This window comes from Brachyhypopomus gauderio, chromosome 1 (assembly GCF_052324685.1).
Source record: "Brachyhypopomus gauderio isolate BG-103 chromosome 1, BGAUD_0.2, whole genome shotgun sequence".
Classification (NCBI taxonomy): Eukaryota; Metazoa; Chordata; class Actinopteri; order Gymnotiformes; family Hypopomidae; genus Brachyhypopomus; species Brachyhypopomus gauderio.
Genome location: NC_135211.1, coordinates 44,705,824 through 44,724,433, shown reverse-complemented (window position 1 = coordinate 44,724,433; position 18,610 = coordinate 44,705,824). Strand labels below are relative to the sequence as shown.

The window sequence follows — 18,610 nt, the reverse complement described above, 5'->3', positions numbered from 1 at the left end:
AAGATGTCCCTGCATAAAACTTGGAGGAATGCAGTACACTATAGTAAGGATTAATCAGTTTATCACGAGTCTAGAACAGACTAATGCATCTTTTCTAGGAAACTCTCTATAGGCTAACGTAAATCTAAATGATGATACAGAATTAACAGTCGTGGGCTGCTCGAGGACACCGAAATCGTCCTTTACTGTTTTAGAAGGAAATACGGCGGAATAGTACAGAAGCGTGTTTCCGTGTTATTTTGGCAGCCTCTGCGCGCGCCTTTTGACCGTGGAGTGGGAAGAGAGCGCAGCGCGTGCTTCACCAGCGCCTCATTAGAAATGCGCAGATAACGAGAAGTGCGCCAACGCCTGGCCACTGTACCGTTCTGGGAGAGGGGCAACCCCAAGCCCCCAAAGAAATAAAGCCCCGTATTCGTCTGGCAATCTTTATTATGCTAATTTCTCAAATGCAGATTAGGAAGTAATTGGCAACAGTGGCACAGAATTGTTGCCGACCGCGGCAGAAGGTGTTTAGTTATTTAGCACATTTAAAACCAAAGTGCTGTAAACGGCTGATTAATATAGTCTAGGACATACACCAATGATACAACATACAGTGTACTAAACTGGCAAAACTGGAAAGCTATGTTTTAATATAGTGGAAGGAGGGAGCAGAGTTGCTTTCTAATGGTAAGGCATTGCATAGTCTTGGAGCTGCAAGTGCAAAAGTTAAAAATAAGAGGCAAGATAAGAATACAAAGATGTCAGAAAGAAGATGACTTTTTTATGGTTCATTATGCGCTTCCCCCCCGGCGAGCGAAACTGCATTCTTAACACCCTGCCTCTTTGAAACTGTTTGTTTGATGGACACGGTTTTCTCTCAAATTCAATGTATTCAGTACTGCATAAGAGGCACTGACCTTGTATTTCTAAAAGACCTCAGCTGGGTAAAAAAAATAATAAATCATGATCACGCTAAAACAGCTTTAAAAAGACTTTCTGGAACATTGGGCTACCTCCTCAGTAATATAAAGCAAATTACCAAATGAAAAGCCATCTTGAAATCTGCAAACCAAAATTCATTAAACATGCGCTCCTAAGGCAAAAGCGTCGAGCTTGGTGAGACCTTTCTATTTGCTCAAATCAAAATGCCACATCACAAAAGGCCATTATTTCTCATTCTCTATAATCAAAGCTTTCCTTGTTTCTTCCATCCGAGAGGAGCGAACAATAAATGGTGGATATTGTGTGGGCTACAGCACTTCATAGGCTACCGGCCTTTTTTCCCCTCTTTTCTTGACATTTTGATGACCGCCTTGTGCCCGTTTCACAGCAGTAAGCCGATATTACCAAACCAGAGTAATTTTACTGAATTTCCACATGCTTTCCATCCCATGTAGCCTAACTGAAGCTTCTTAACATGGAGCACAAGAAACTCAAAACCAGCTCGGAGCGGTTTTGGGAAATATTCTCGGCAAATGATCAAATTAGCATGTTCATTCTGCAGCAGAGTAAAAAGTGTGCGCGCATGTCATTAGGAAGGAAAGACACAATTACAGGGCAAAGGCAGTTTTGTGACATGTGCTACTATGAGGTGTGTCAGAATTAATAAACGCCTACCTCAAACTACAGACCTGTTCTAAAAGCCTCCTTCAGATGACATCTTGCACCAATTTCTGAGACACACCAAATTGGTTGGGATTGAAGAGTGAAAAAGCTAAGCTAGTTCTGCCACCGACGTCGATAAAGAGACTGTGGAGCTCCAAATAAGTTTTGAGTCAGGGTCAGAAATTGATATATAAAACAGACCACATCAACGGCAGGTTATTGTTAATATTGACGAGATAACAGCCCACTGTTGCGTCCAACTATTTTCGCCGGATTTGGGCCAACGACTACTGTAATCCTTTTAAACTTTATTTTTGTAGAGGTCAAACAGAGCCAAGAATTGGCCCACAGACCACCATTGGTCAGTCTCTGTGGAAAGTGTGGGAGTGTGTGGGTGGGTGGTTAAATTGATAATGGACGAAACAAACACAATACAACGCAAGACAGAGGAGGGCAGGAGAATTATATATCAGATATATTTCTGCATCGGATAAAGACAATCAGTTTACACCGAGGATGGAACTTGAAGAGTGCTGCTGCTTCTCAAAAGACAATACGCATAACTCACTGCACATAGTGTCAACCTGGAGTTGCCAGTGACAATAACGTAGTGCTAAATGTAGCAGTTACAAGAAGACTCGTTGGCTCATCTTGCTGTATTGTACAGATGTTAAAAGAAAACTATCTGACAATAGATATCCACTTTATTTCTTCGGGGGGGGTGAGAGAAGAGGAGGAGTCTTCCGCAGTGGCGTAGGTTTGCCCACCCTCAGATGGACAGTCTTGTCCGCCTACAACAGCTTCCTCTTCTCAAACTCCTGTGCAAAGAGACAGATGGACAGAAATGAGACATACGAGCTGGCTGAACGTTTAGCCTAAATGTTTATTGAACTCAAGAGGGCAAAAAGCTGTCGTTTTTGCTGTGGTGACAGCACGATCATCTGTAAATCGCTTGCTATGCAAGTGGTGCAGTGTGCGTCTCTGACCACAGCCAGAACGCAAGGCTGCGACGAAACAGCACAAGACACCGCAGTGCTGGCTCTTAATATGAGGAAGCACTCGTTAAATATATCCTGGCACACATTAAAATTGCCCAGTTATGAACACCTACTACTTGTGGTGTGAATCCATCACTGTTAAAGAGATGTGAAACTGCTGGAAGTGCTACCCGTTTATATAATGTATTCCCAAGCAAGAATGAAGACACACAAAGATGACTCTAGACCATTACACTGCAGTGCAGTTATTTACATAGTCAATTTACTAGGAGTAACAGCTGCAGGGTGATCCAAGACGCTTCTGAAAACACATTTCCCCAACTGGGTATGGCAGAATTGTGCATTTTAGAGAGAATTCCCTTATGCAAATGCCATTTTTTCAGGAATGGATGAACACATTGAAAAACATTTGGGTGCTTCAAACGTCTCAGGAGTTCTACTGCCATCTGGTGGCTAACGAAAGAACTGGGACTGTGACGGAAAGGCTGGCACTGTGATGCAAAGGCCGGATGTTTGTTGTGGCTTCTGTCCGTTTCTAATCTAATATTTTGCAGTTTGTGAAGTGTAGCAGATGCCAGTGTGTTAAATACGAAGGGATTAAGGGTGCCTCTATGAACATTTGAACGTGTGTGTGTGTGTGTGTGTGTGTGTGTGTGTGTGTAGCAGTGCATCTGCACCATAGCTGCATAAAGACGCGCTTGAATTGATGAAAGCGGAGTGGGCGGAGTCTTGCAGAAAGAGAGCGCACACCACCACAGAGATGGAGGCAACACGGAGAAGACTCACTCAGACAGAGCGGCACGGAGGGTTTTGTGCTTCACTCACAAACACACACCTGCCTTAAAGTGCTCAAGTTCACAGAGCAGTGTACGGTCTCACACTCAACAACAGTGGAAAAGACAAGTTAGAGCACTCACACACACACACACAGACACAGACACACACATAGACACAGACACACACACAGACAAATCTATAGCTATATAGACATAGATAATCAAGAAGAACTTGAGGCAGCACTCAATTATTCATTTGTGTGCAGTAGTTTTAGTGTGTTAGTGTACCACAGAGATTAACCGGCCAGCGAGATTAAAAAAAGATGTGCCAACACAATGGCGTGCAAAATTAACAACCAGCAAGAATGTTTTTCATCATTACTCTCAATGATTACAAATTAGACCCCAAAAAAGAGGAGGGGAGAGAGATGGAGAGTAGAAACATTATTGATGCAGAGGAAGAAGCATTTGCAGATGTTTGTAATGAAAGGATAAAATGATGAATGGTTCTAATATGAAACTTCACTTTTTACACATCTTGTAAAAAAAAAAAAAAAAACTAAGTGCAGACTGTGATGAATTACAATAAATGGCCCTAGCCGCTCACTTGCCAATATAAACGCTCAGCTGCACATCACAGGTTAAGAATCCCTTCACTTCCACCATCTGCAGTACCACAACATCCTGGTCAGGGGTCTGGCCCGAGTAACCAGGGTCTGGCTACGACGGGCTTGGGCCAGCCTTGCCCTCATGTGTGGTCTTACTTCCTTGGGCAATGTCAAAGTACCAGTATATTAAGAGCTGGAAAGAAAATACCCAATAACACTTCCTCAAACTGTCGAGGAACGTGTCGGGGAAACAGCAAAAATGTGCAAGATAGTAGCTGTGACCCAAAATAGTGAAGTGGGACCCTTGATCCCATAACTCAAAAGGTCTCACCTTGAATATGGTGCTTCCCAGCTGTGCGGGGGACATGCTGACAACAGCACCAGCTGCCTGCAGGGCGGCGATCTTCTCTTTGGCTCCACCTTTGCCCCCAGCGATGATGGCACCAGCGTGACCCATCCTCCTACCAGGAGGTGCCGTGAGACCAGCGATGAAGGACACCACGGGCTTGGCTTTGACACCCTGCCAGCACATGGGGTCCAAACAGAACATTACCTCACAAATGCAAGAGGAGAGGGCGGAGTTACCCTTTCACCTTTATGGGCATTTGAGCAAGGGCTTCAATGTGTGTGTTCCTGCTTTGCAAAACGAATTTAATCTTCAACAGACATCTGAATGGCTCTAATAAATATGTAAAGGAACTTCAGGCTTCTCAAGAGTGTGCATTGAGACCATAAAACATCAGCATTAAACGAGTACTTAAATATTCAATATTGAATATTTAAATATTCAGTGGCTAATAATGAATGGTAGCAGAGAGAACTGCGCTAGCGTCATGACCTTTAGTAGCTTTCAGTCATTTTAAGCAACGTGAACGCTTCTCAACGGATAATTAGTTGAGAGACCAGTGAGAGATCTATTAAAGGAAAAAAAGAAAGTACAATGCAGCCAATCAAAGCTCTAACTACAGTCTAGTCCAGCTAAACCAGAGACAACCTGTAGGGGTTATAGCGAATCAGCATTTAGTATAAAACTCATCATGTGCCAATCACAGGCCTGCGTGCGGGAGAGACGCCTGCAGTCTCCTCGGCCTCCCCACTCCCACCTGACGTCCTGCTATAGTGTAAAAATAAAACACGACACGGTGGACCCAAGTCTGTGACGTGGGACGGAACGTGAGACGACAGCGGCCCAGGCTAGTCACGCAGCAGGCCACCACCCCGGACGCCAGGCAATCTGTTGTGTCCGAGCTGATTAGCTGCCGACCTGTCGGATCATCCCGCTGATGGATGGTGGCGTTCGTTGGTCTAGAACCTCTACTAGTCCCGAGGGGGTCCAGACAGGTCACGTGTTTTATTTGCAACAAGAGTAATGTTCGCATATGGGCGGCGTGTGGTTTTGGCGGTCACCACTGCTCCAGCACAAGGGCTGCTGGGTAATAGTGATTCAGGCAACAAATGAGAAGGTGACTCCTTGTGGGATTCAAGACTTCCACAATGACAAAAGGTAGGCTTTGACGGATACTGTCGAACTAGGGCCTATCTGGGTGGTCTGCAAGATTACAGCATGTTCAGGGAAACTCTAATTTCCAGATGTCAGATTAAATGTACTTCTGGACTAAAAGAGGAGGAGAATCCTTATTGATTAAGCAATTCAAATAATGCGTGGGATTAATCAACCTCAGAGATATTGATGTGTAATGCTGAAAGAGCTATCTTCTATGGGTTTCTGCTGTTAATCATTCATACAATGCATATGATAAAGTGAACCATACAAGAGCAATCAAGTGAAGAAACATGCGGTAAGTGGCTCTAAAATGTTCTAAAGCTAGCATGTGTTCACACTTCTTCCAGATACTTAATATGCATTAGAGATCATAGAGTACTTTCACTGGAAAAATACATAGTCTAATAAATAAATAAATAGTCTAAAATCTTTCAATCTGATATCTGAAAATAATGCACTGAAATTCCAAAACTCTGGCTCTGGAAAACGGATAAATAACCACTCCCTCCGCTCGTCAACTCATGCAAAACAGGTTGGGAATAATACAATTAGTGCCCCTCCCCGTCCACCCCCCAGAGGGAAATAAATTAGCATTATAATTCTAGCCTTTGTTCTTATTGTTAGCAGCTGAGCTAAAATGTTTAATTATGAAACATGGAATAGATGTGTTGTTCTCCTCCCTGTCTTTGCCCACCAGAGGATGAGCTCGGTCTGCTCGAACCATCTTCACACAGTTATTCATCTGTAGCATTTAATCTGGGTGAAGATTAAGATAGTAACCCCGGGAAGCAATTAAGGGGGAACCCTCATCTCAGGGCTCCGAGGGAGTGTCGGGGAAAAGAGACGCCTCGTTTGTCCCCTCGTTAGTCACTCCATTCAGCTGAGGCTTCAGGAACTTGTTTTTGAAAATGAATTACACGGGACTTAATGCTAGCACATGGGGCGGGGTGCTTAGAGGGCTAGCCACGAGGGAGGAAGAAGCATGCTCGCAGGGGACCGTGTAGACACCCTCTGGATTTTTCAAAACCAGGACACATCAAAATCTGAATCTTATTTAATTTTTTTAATTAAGGCTAAGCTAGGACTACTATAGAAATAAGATGAAGACTTACTTGTGATGAGAAGCCTGTTAACAGAACTATGAGAGAACTATGCTATGAGAATTATAATTAAAGATCTTGAAGTGTTTCTTGCTGTTCCTTTCCTCCAGATGTCTGTCTTATTAAGTCCTAAAATGTGACGTGTCCTCTGCCAACTGTTCCTATGACAGTTTTGATTGACAGGTTTGATGTTCTACACACCCCTCTTCCATCCTCAGTAACCTTACAGGTTTATTATGAGTCAAATGAGCGGGCGGGGCCCAATGTGAAACTCCAACAGATGACCTCTGACATCTCGTCCTGAGTATAATTACATTTACATCAACACCATCACCCAGAATCACACGCCATCCCATGATGAACACTTCAGAGGGAACATTCCCCGTCCATGCGATCAATGGTGTCGGAGGTTAACAAAGATACTTGATTGCTGGCCGATTAATCGTTTTGAGCCAATTCCAACACATGTAAATGTTGCATGCTCAGCAGTTTCTCTACAACAGGCCCATATTTCTGGGCAAGACCATCTACCAAGTGTCCACCAAGAAAGGCCTCATTACATTAATAACATGTCAGTGTGAAAGGCTAGATTAAGTCCAGTCATCAGAGTTAATCATTTTTTCTCCCTTGAAAGAACACTTAGGGTGTCACTGGTAGAAAGGGCATACTAATTGCACCTGAATATTTGAAGGATATTACCATCTGAGTCCATTCCCTCTTGGGGTTGGAATGAATGGTTCTGTCTTAATGACAGAATGGTGGAGCCACTTTTCAACCTACAAAAGGTTTTCCTGAAATTAAAGTACCTTGAAAGTGCTTCTGACTGGATCAACTCAAACACCTCTTTGTAGGAGTGCACCAGTTTTACATAACGGCTGTGCGATTTGAACAAATGGAGCCATTTAAAATTCTTGTGAAAATAAGACACTTTATAAGACCTGATTGACCGGACGGGCTCAGATCAGCTGGAATCTGTCCTCCCATTTCCAAGGACCAAACTCAACCAAACATCTTCTAGCGAACCGACGATGACCAGACGATACGGAGTTTCACGGCACACGGCAAACGCTGCTGCCCAGCAGAGCAGCACTCGATCCAGACGCCGTGGCGGAATGCTGCAGAGATGGACGGATTTTTAATTACTAGCACAAATCTCTGCATCTCTCCAGCCTCCACCTCGCCTCCCCCTTCCAGCCGCGAGCGGGGTGCACTAAGTCATCGACGAACGGACGCCGCCTGCCAAGAAAATTTGCGTTCGTGCTCGTCAGCCTGCTTAACGCACTCTGCCACTCGTACAGCCCAACGATACGACGCCGAGCTTCTATCCAGAACCAGATCGGGCACGTGTCCTCCCTGCAGCTCGCGCCGCGCTCATTACGCCAAGAGTGTGGCGTCTCGTTTTTGGACCGAACTTTGAGGAATTAAAAAAATTGTAGTCAGAGAGAGGTGCCGAGAGACGGAGGAGGGAGATTCGTGCAAACATCACATCTGGAGACCTGCAGCCTCGGCCCACACTAATGATGCCTGACACGCCGCTCTAGTTCAGCCCCCTCGTGGCTCTGGAGTGTAGAGCCCTGAAATGAGATGAGGGGAGAGGAAGCCAGTCTGGCGGTTTAAGTTGCCCTGTCTCGGGACCTGGAGGTTTTTCCTACCGCGGCGATCGGAGATTAAAAGTGCAGAGCGGTACCCGAGGCGGCGCTCTGATCCGGCTGTCTCAGGTGCCGGGACATGGTGACCCTCAGCCCTTTCCCTCAAACGTTTCCCCAAACCCCACAGGCAATAAGCGTCCGGCCGCATACCTCAGCCTAGCCAGCTGTTACACCCTGCTGAGATGTTTCAGTCTATATGGTGGGGCATAACCAGGCATAACAAACTGATAATGCCTTATATATATGGGTTTTTCAAACTAAACTGTCAGACCGGTGGTCAAGTTTACAAACGAAATACTGGGATGTTGAAGTTAAATGCCCAAAAGGCACAACGCATCAACCCAACCAATGAATGTGTGGGTTACATCCACTCACAGAGTTGTGCTCCTTTAAAAACTCGGCTGCATTCTCCTCTGCATTGCCTCCGATCTCTCCGATCAGAATAATGCCCTCCGTTTTAGGGTCCTGCAGGAACACCTCCAGGCAGTCGATGAAGTTGGTTCCGTTGAACGGATCTCCACCGATGCCTGAAAGCAAAAGAGGAGTGACTTCATAGACAGAGAGGGAGGGAGAGGGAGACAGACTGCCCAACAGGTCCAACGGAGGAGTGAGACAAGCGTACCGACGCAGAGAGACTGGCCCAGGCCCACTTGAGTAGTCTGGTGTACGGCTTCGTACGTTAGGGTTCCCGATCTCGAGACGATGCCTAGGAAACATCAGAGACGCTTAGATACTCAACACACTGAGACTCAAATACCAATTATCGATTCATTCATAATTACTGCACCTCATATACTCCCTATGCACAGAGCATCTCGACCAGAGCAGCGTCCAAAAGAAGACAGGAGGAGAGAGAAAGGGGCCGTCCCAGACGCCACGCTGCCGCTTACTAATGCAGGTCAGGCCGCTGGCTCCTGTTCTCTGTTCGCAGCTGCTCCCACTCAGAGCCCCAGAGCGGGGCCCTTTTTACAGATGTCGGCCCGTGTCACTCGAGCTCAAAGGCCACCCAGCCACGCTGTTCAAAGCCGCCGGCGGGGCGGGCTGGCGAGGGCCCTCCCCACACCGTCCGCTATCTGCACCCGCTCTCTACGTCCACGGCCAGCGTGCGAAGTCTGAGCGCGCAGTGCAGCGTCCACTGACTTATCAGCTCGTCCGCTGGGGATGACTAGTCTCTCGCTCTCCCTCTCCCTATCTCTCCCCAACACACCAGACAGGGAGGCTGGGCCCAGACACTCAGATATTCTTATTTAAGAACTGGTGGACGACCTCGCCTTGGGCCGCACAGGCTAAAGAAGTCCACAGCTGGCATTAAAGGAAGACTGATGGAGAAGCACAAAGGCTGGTGTCGTACAGTCCTTACCGATTCTCCCTTTCTTGTGAATGTGTCCAGGCATGATCCCAATTTTGCACTCTCCTGGCTAGGAAGAGAGAAAACAAAAATCAGTCACAATGACCAACAACAGACTGGAGAGAGAAAAACATGAATTGAACTGATCGGGGGGGAAAAGAAGGCTGGTTTATGCTTTCTGCTTCATGCTTCACACAAATGATGATGGAAGGGGCCAGTGTTCTCGATTGGTACAATGACATTCCTATTACTTAGCTGGTGCTGTGTGCAAAATTTCTTTCTGAACTACGCAAAGTTCCATGAAAAAACAAACACCACCACCTTTGAGCATTGAGATTAATTTGTGATCTGTCTCAAGGCGTGTTCTGACCTTTCGTGGCCTCATCTAGTTCACACCTTTCCTCCAGATTCAGGAAATACAAACCAGTCAGAGGCAACTCAAATAAACGGGTGGTTGAGTTGTGTTTGGGAACAGGGAGTGTTGTGCAGTGTGGTGTAAGATGTTGAAATAGAAACAGTGTGTGATGTACAGTGGATCGTTTATGTCTTTCAGTCCCTACTCCATCCAACAGGTGGCGCCCTCACGTTAATGACGCCGGGGCAGTTGGGCCCGATGAGGCGGGTGACGTTCTGGCGGAGGAGTCTGTGCTTGACGCGCACCATGTCCTGCTGGGGGATGCCCTCCGTGATGCACACCACCAGCGGCATCTCCGCATCGATGGCCTCGATGATGGCGGCCGCGGCGAACGGAGGCGGCACGTAGATCACCGTGGCGTCCGCCCCCGTGCCATCCTTGGCCTGACGGGAAGCAACAGTGTGTGAATGGAGTGGTCTCGCCGATGACGAGGTGTCAATGGGACTTTTAAAAATAAACCACGCCAACAAAGACGAGAATAAACTAAACCCTCGACGAACTTGTTTGTCACGTTATCGAATGTCACTAGTTCTCTTGCACGATTATTCACGTTAATATGGGTGGATAAACAATCCCTGTATGTTGTCGCTCAGGGCTAAATTTAGCTCCCACAGTAAAAGACAGAAAGGGCATTACCTCCTTGACTGTGTTGAAGACGGGCAAGCCCAGGTGCATTTTCCCCCCTTTGCCAGGGGACACTCCTCCAACTAACCTAGAGCCATAGTCCAGAGACTGCTGACTGTGGAAGGTGCCCTGCAACCAGCCACAAACAGAGACAGGATTAATGGTGACCTGGTGACCTTACTAGAGAAGTGTATGAGAAGTCATCAAAGGGGTACCAATGGTTTGAGAACAGTGCCATGCTGTAGAGACCCTGGGCTTCTTCGCAATAAACAATTTCTCTAAACAGTGACTGATATTTAAACTGTACGTGCTTTGGGTTTGCTGGCCACACACATATAAAATAATTATGTCCATTATGTCTATTTCATGCAGCACCACTCAGCATGGCACTGAGCTTCACAGTCTGACTACAGGTAAATTGCTTACAGAGTAAGGGCAGCTTTTCTTCAAAGGACCCAGCAGAAACCACCGACCGCTATGTGGGTGGCACTAGAAGCCATTGTCAGAGAGGTAATCAGCCTTAGCAATACAATTTAGCGCAGACTAGCCAATGGAACAAGCCTCGAAAACCCTTCCAAAGACTAGATAACAGAAAACAGACAGACAGGAGAAGCCACTCGAAGGTTATTGTCTGGCAGAACCACCACTGTATAAGAAGCCCTTCTGAGATAATTCCTTTGCAGTGAATTAGATACGCGGGACGTGATGGGGTGGGAAATGAGACAGGAATACAATTGGGGATTCAATAGGCCTCAACTCGAAATCAGCAACCTTAAATAAAGGTACCAAAGTTTTCATGTTCAGTCAATCGGTAAAGACCAGTTCTTCCCTTAATATGCATTATTGTAAAGTATTACACTAGCCTAATGGAACAAGAGACTCTGTGCTTTGTGGTGCCTGCTAAATGCTTATTTAGCCAGCTAACGTTGCTTGCTGCGGGGGTTTATTGGAAGCGGTTTTATCTTGGCAGGCCCAAAGACGACGGGCAAGCAACAGAAGCCATTATGAGCGAACATGCAACACTTTATTCAATTTCAAAGTAAAACTTTCCCTTCAACAGCCAAACCTTAAGGCTTGGTGTGTTCAGGCTGTGTGGTACATAATAATGGGTCACATTTAACACATGAAAGCCTGACGTATTGGAAACAGATTGGAAGACTAGCTTATTTTATCAAGCCGATTTTAGCAAACTTAGCACTAGCACTTTTTTTTTTAAGATTTGATTTCAAAACTAGCAGATGATAAGGGTGGACCACACTGGCTCTGAGTGGAGTATGAAGCCACCCACCCTCTTCATTGTTCCCGTGTTAATCGTTACAAATTATGTCAACATTATGGATATGTCTGCAGGAGGCTGTCCATACCATGACAGTTGACACATGTTCCTCCTTAAGCTATGGCTGTAATTACCCCCCACCACGAGGGGGAATAAAAAAGCCTTTTTTGATTACTCTACCCCCCCCCCCCCCCCCCTCACCTCCACCTTTGCAATAATCTTCTGCCAACTTCTCTATCATCGTTTTTGCCTCCTCCTTCATTTATCCCTCCCTCCCCTCCCCATCACTGACGGCCCCACGGGTGTGAAGCACAATTTGCTTACTGGGGCGCCGAGCAAAGTCACCGTGGCGACCCCGAAGCCATTCCTCATCTCCTTCTAATTATTATGAGTGCTCATTAAGACTTCATCTAATTACCTTTTATTATGTTAAGGAGTCAATTGGAAAAAAAAAACTGGGAAAAGAAGGGATGAATCAGAGAGGTGAGAGGTGCAAGCCGCTTGGAGATGGTGGCTGGTGTGTGTTGGTCTCGGCCCTCTGGGTGGGATTCAAACACAAGTGATCTAGCACCTCCATTCACATCGAAAAACAAAATGACCGACAGAGATGTTGCAAAGCAGCTGTCAAACCCGTAAGAAAACGTGCGCGCACATCACACCTCACAAAATGGGACACCATCTCATTTACACAAACACTCACAGGATCTAAAATTGATACGCACTCATTTTCATTTTGGTAACAATTCCACGTGGAACAGGGGGAGACGGTAATACTCTAACTAAATTACGCACAGCAAATCACACGAACAACGGGAAACAAGAAAGAGCCTTAAAAAAGCACCAGATTTATGCAAAGAAAAATGTCAAAACCTGCTATCCATTATTCCATTATCACGTTCTTTTATCATTGTACTCCAGTGAGACTCATCATCATAAAGGCTGCTTTAAATCAGCAGAATACAAAACAGTGCGCTTGTGAACTTAAAACCACACAAAGCTGCTGTAAATAAAATAAAGCCACATATACAGGACAAGAAAACACAAACCTGTTTTCCTGTGAAGCCTTGACAAATGACCTTTGTGTCCCTGTTGATGTACAGATTCTTCCTGGTACCATTATAACAGTGTCTGACTCCAGTCTGCTGCACTGCAAACACAGGGAACACAGGAGGAATAAGGACCAGCGATGAAAGTGCCGGCACTCATGCAATAGCATGGAGGCTCACAGCAGGACCGTCTTGGTTTTAAAGTAGCAGTTTATACTCTGTAGCCTACACTTATCTCATAATCTTATAATTATAGCAGTCTTCTTGCTTGGACTGTTTTAATGTTGTATGGCACAAACGTGACATGCAGGTGGCTAGAGCAAAAGCATATGAGGTAACAAAACTCTGGAACTCTGCCTCAATCTCTTCATAGCTGTTCTACTCGGTCTTCTATCAAAAACCAACTTCAAACTTTCCTCGTTACTCATTATTCTTCCTAAGTGTTTGTCCCCTCATATATGTGATGTTAAGCATCCTTGGGTTTGTGAAAAGTGCTATGTAAATGTAAACTATTTCTATTATAGCCTAAATGTCCGCTGTGCAGTCAATGTATTACAGTATATAGCCAATACAGGAGGATATCCGATGAGAAGGTTCCATAATTGCATCCATAACTACATTTGTCAATGTTAAACAAGTTATGTTACTAATTACTCATTACTAGTTACTGATGTTTTGTGAAACCTAATCTCTTCTCCTGGACTCTGATGTGATTTGAGACATGATCCACGTATGCCAAGACTCTCATTAAAAAGGTCTGAGCATACGTGGAGCAACAGCACCAACATGTGTTCACTGAGAGACACCTCCCTTCAAAAAGCTCAGAGGACTGAAAGACGTATGAAGACCAAGCAATTATTGTTTTATGATTATTTATTGCATAGTACTTCAGGCTCCTATGGTGTAAGGAGTTTTAAAAATATTGTTCTTATTAGTTCATAGATGTGATGGTAAGTTGCATTAAAGTCTAGTGTGTCTAATCAAGCTATAAAATAAAAAATAACAAGAATTAAAATTAAAATAGCAACCAAAAGAAGACAAGCCGAGTCTCTTTTGGAAAAGAGATCTTGGGTCTCAGTCCTTCATCCTCATAAAATGGTGAATAAATCAGGATTCAGCTCCTGCAGTGGCACTGGCTACTAGAACTGTAGTTTCTCTTAACACAGTGTAGACACGTCCTAAGAAAGTTAATCAATATGAAGAATGTCAGTTTAGCTGAGTCAATCTTCCAGAACTGGCTAAACCCAGGACAGAGTTGCACAACGGCAGATTAGATAAGAGGAGTCAAAGGAACAATATTAAAAAAAATTCTATTTGCCCCTCATTTTCGCATAACAAGATTTCATTTAAAGCCAATCGTTGCCACTGTATTGTCAAAGACTTAATAATGTGGACTCGTAGTGTGATCCCCAGTACAAAGTAGCCAAACACCTTTTTTAACATTAAAAACCGGTCATAACACATAACCCAACTGACTACTATGTTACAACAACATACATTAATCTGTGGTTAAATATGAACACGATGTCACAGACATGTTTGCTTTGGATCCTGTTAAGAGCACACCAAATATCTAAGGTTTCAGGTTGTGGGTCTAAATTCCTAGCGCCCAACATGGCTAAATAACCAGATGAAAATACAACACAGAGAGCTGAGGACTGAGAGAGACCAAGTTTAATCCTGACAGAAGCAGAGAGCTGAGGACTGAGAGAGAGACCACGTTTAATCCTGACAGAAGCAGAGAGCTGAGGACTGAGAGAGAGACCAAGTTTAATCCTGACAGAAGCAGAGAGCTGAGGACTGAGAGAGAGACCACGTTTAATCCTGACAGAAGAGGTGAAAGTTCATTAGCTGCTAGCCCCTTTAGCTCCTTGACCGTGGCCTAGCAACCCTGCACTTCGTCCACTGCTGCTGGGGTGAGGTACAATTAGCTGTTATTTTTTTGTATAACAGTCCTTCTAAAGAAGAACAAAATCTTGTATTCTAAATGCAGCGAGGTTCATTTACGGCAGTGTTGTCTACTTACAGAGCAGCCGGGCAAACAGTCTAGTGTGAGACATCTTCGGTCGGTCACCAATGACAAGGGTGAGACGCACCGAAACGTTCAAACTCATGGGTGGCTGGATAAATGCCTGTTTTTTGGGAAACGATCGTTTTTTACACTACCTGTGAATCGCGCGGCTTTAATATTACAAACTTTATGTCTAAACAAATACATATATTTAGGCTTGACATTTTAATTTGTAACGTATAAATTCAACCGAATAAACTATTAGTGATACAGGGCAGTTTGCATGAGACCAATAATGCAAGGCATGATGGGAAATGCAGTCCTTTGTGAAACATCAGATAAAAATTGGATCCCTTTTCAATTTGCAAAACATGTCAGTTTTGAGTACTTATATTAATGCATTTCACAAAATATGAAATAATATCGATTCGTATTTCATATATTCATGAAGTTATTCCAGTTTTCTTATCTAAAATTCTAGAGAAATTCCTAATCAAAGATTTTGGTTGACTTCACATTCTATATCTCGACTAATTACCAGCTTGTCTGGTATATATATATATATATATATATATATATATATATATATATATATATATATATATATATATATATATATACATATATATATAGCACTGGAGAAAATGTGGTTAAATATTTATGGGCTAACAAAACTGTATCAATTCACAGTTAATGTTTCTGCTCCAGAAAGGCACGACCTCCAAACTGTGCCCAAGGGCCAGACATGCCTCACAAACAGGTCACTGAAATAGCTGATTACTGTTTTAGTTATGTGTTTGTGTAAACGTACGGTACATGCATGTGTTTATTTAAAGACGTATTTAAAGATTTTGGCCAATAGAAACGTACCAACTCTGCGAACGCTGATTGGTTCGTGGGTTTTCGTCCTTTGCGCTGCAGCGTCCACTAGCGTGTATTCACTACTGTGTTCTACGCTATTGTTTTCCACCAATAGCGTAAATCTCTACGGTAACGTCACGACTGCAGACCCAAGCTTACGCAATGACGTAGGACGTGACAGGAAATATCTTGCTTCGAGTGAATTAAACCTGCAATCGTTCAACATGGTGTTAGACACTCTTTCGAGGATTATAAAGATCCAGCTTCCAGCCTATCTCAAGAAACTGCCCCTGCCAGAAACGATCGGAGGCTTTGCAAGACTAACCGGTATGTATATTATGTTTAAATATATGATATACCATAGTCGGTAGATGTGATAGCCACCAAACTTCCATGCATCCCTGGTGCTTGTATTTTAGCATGTATATGTATGTCAAGTCATATTTCTGGTATAATCTTCGATTTAACTCATTAGCGTTAACTGGATAGCTTGCAAACTGAAAGTTTTCTCCTGCATTTAACTTCTACGGTAGTCAGTAGTTAAAAAAAGGAATGACATAATAAAAGTTATAAAACAAGTTTCAATAAACGTTTCTCCATAGGAGAAGCAGGGAAATGCAGCATCCTATTATTTAAGTGTCAGCAGGTTGGGTACCTCTTGAAAAGCGATGAAGGCTCCGTCCCCTCAGGGAACCTGGCCCATACCTTGAGGAGTTGCTGTTCAGAGGCGCACCCCTCCCTCCTGACCCACCTGTGTACCGCAGCAGTCTGGATTTAGTGCAGGACATCGAGAAGTCAAAGGAAAGCAATTGTGTCAAGCCTTTTCCTGAAGACTTGCTTTCAAACTCTGCAACATAGGCAAACCTTCGTCTAGCAATGAGAACAGCTGACTGCAGTTTAAGCAGTTGGCATCTGTCCTTGCGTTCTGACAAAGTGGAACCAGGTGAACCCTGGAGACCCTTGAGCTTAACCCAGTTTTTTCCACTGTGTCCTCAGTTTCAGAGTGGCTGCGCCTGCTTCCTTTACTAGGCATTTTGGCCCTGCTGGGCTACCTTACCATCAGGCCTTTCTTGCCTAGAAAGAAGAAGCAGAAGGACTCTCTCATCAACCTGAAGATACAAAAAGAAAACCCCAAAGTGGTTAATGAGATTGACATCGAGGATTTAAGAAGCCCAAATGTTTGCTATTGCAGATGTTGGCGTTCTAAAACGGTAAGCAGGATGGGGCACAGAACAGCTGGAAGTACAAAATTGTTGCATGTAAAATAAACCGAATTAGGATTAGGAATATAACCCAACTTGTTTTTACTAGTTTTGTGTTGGACAAGAGCCAAACCCTCTTGGCACTTTTAAAGTAAAGCAATTATTGCCTTCATAGTGACTCATTAGGTTGGAATTGCTGGCTGTAGTTTAAAAATGACATGACCGATATTCCAGGCAAGTCTTTTTTTAAAGTGCCCTTCAAAGGGAGGAAGTTTGATTTAACTGGACACAGACCTTGGAGCAGTGCAGTGATGTGCACACACATGGTCTAGATTTTTGGCTTCCTGTTTTCAAGAAGCTTACAAAGGTTGAGCAAAGTTGGCAGATATGTTTGACTGGGAGAAAGAAATTTGTCCTGTGCACTCATTAAGTTTCAAATGCAGCATTGTGATTCTTATTACAGTTTCCTGTTTGTGATAAATCCCACATAAAACACAACGAGCTGACTGGGGACAACGTCGGGCCACTCGTACTGAAGAAGAAGATCCTATAAACCACTTTTCTCACTGAGCCCAGAACAGAACAGGTGCTCTCACTTCCTTTCCCCAAAAAACTTTTTTTGTTATTTTTGTAAAATGTAGGTTTTGCTCACTTCTCCTCATCCAGCTTGCTGTATCTTTTAAGAGCGTTACCACATTGCTGCGTGGTCATTGCAGAATTGGTCTAATGTAGATGCTGTGGCTGGAGGGTTTTTTTCTGCTACTTGTCTGTTTTACTACCTGTATTCTAATGTTAATGCCATCTTGCTTAGATTAAGTGTGCAGTATAACTGGACCACGGTGACTTTCATACATGAGCTTTGTGCTGGTACAACTGTCCCTTTAGTTGCTTCGTTTCTTTATCAAATGGTTGCTGCTCACCTTCAAAAGCCCACAGCTATTCGTGTCCAGCCATCGTAAGGATTGGTTGTGGCTTAAACAATCTACTGAAACCACACTTTAAAAGCTCTACATCTTATCCTAAACTTCTTTAAACTGTTGTACATGATGGGGAAATGTTTTGAACAGTAGCTTAATTTTATTACCTTTCTGTTAACATGTCTTCATTTAGTAGTCAACCACAGGGGTACTGAAACATTAAATTATTTATCAAGGATATTCAATACTTGCTGTCATTCTACATAAATAGTTTTCCTGTTAAAGGGCTAGCAAGAGGCACTTTATTCTGATGTTTATTATAAATGTAATATTGTTCAAAATTAATGTCACCTGTCAGGTCACTAAATCTCAGCCTGTCTCAAACTGTGTAGTGTGACGCATGTTGGAATACTCTTATACTGTGAGGAGCCAACCACATTCTACAGCTCATGCCTAAAGCTGGGTCCAGTTGGCATATGGTTAGATTTGTAATGTGCTTATTTTTCTAATGAATAAATTAACAGACTGGCCAAACATCTGTTCCAGTTTACTTGTACATAAGGGGAAAAGGAAAAAAAAATATTCATGGCCATACTATGGAACCATTTCAGAATTAAAGGTTAAATTGCCCTGGAGTGACCATTTAAAAATTCCCTTCTAGAAAGATACAAATACATGTATTGTCACA

At 43.8% G+C, this 18,610-nt stretch overlaps 2 protein-coding genes across 2 annotated transcripts; one reads left to right on the top strand and one right to left on the bottom strand.

Annotated features, from left to right (window-relative positions):
• Nucleotides 1–2,039: 2,039 nt before the first annotated feature.
• On the bottom strand, nucleotides 2,040–15,107 carry suclg1 (succinate-CoA ligase GDP/ADP-forming subunit alph). The gene is made up of 9 exons (XM_077015488.1): nucleotides 14,958–15,107; nucleotides 12,932–13,032; nucleotides 10,622–10,738; nucleotides 10,156–10,368; nucleotides 9,583–9,640; nucleotides 8,845–8,928; nucleotides 8,598–8,749; nucleotides 4,301–4,489; nucleotides 2,040–2,405 (listed from the first exon to the last, which is right to left on the bottom strand). Exons 1-9 carry the CDS (start codon nucleotides 15,043–15,045, stop codon nucleotides 2,379–2,381), a joined length of 1,029 nt encoding a protein of 342 aa, XP_076871603.1. The 5' UTR covers nucleotides 15,046–15,107; the 3' UTR covers nucleotides 2,040–2,378.
• Nucleotides 15,108–15,936: 829 nt separating this feature from the next.
• On the top strand, nucleotides 15,937–18,456 carry cisd2 (CDGSH iron sulfur domain 2). Its single transcript, XM_077015519.1, has 3 exons — nucleotides 15,937–16,130; nucleotides 16,800–17,014; nucleotides 17,469–18,456. The coding sequence occupies exons 1-3, from the start codon at nucleotides 16,028–16,030 to the stop codon at nucleotides 17,556–17,558; spliced, it is 408 nt and encodes a 135-aa protein (XP_076871634.1). The 5' UTR covers nucleotides 15,937–16,027; the 3' UTR covers nucleotides 17,559–18,456.
• The last annotated feature ends 154 nt before the right edge of the window (nucleotides 18,457–18,610 follow it).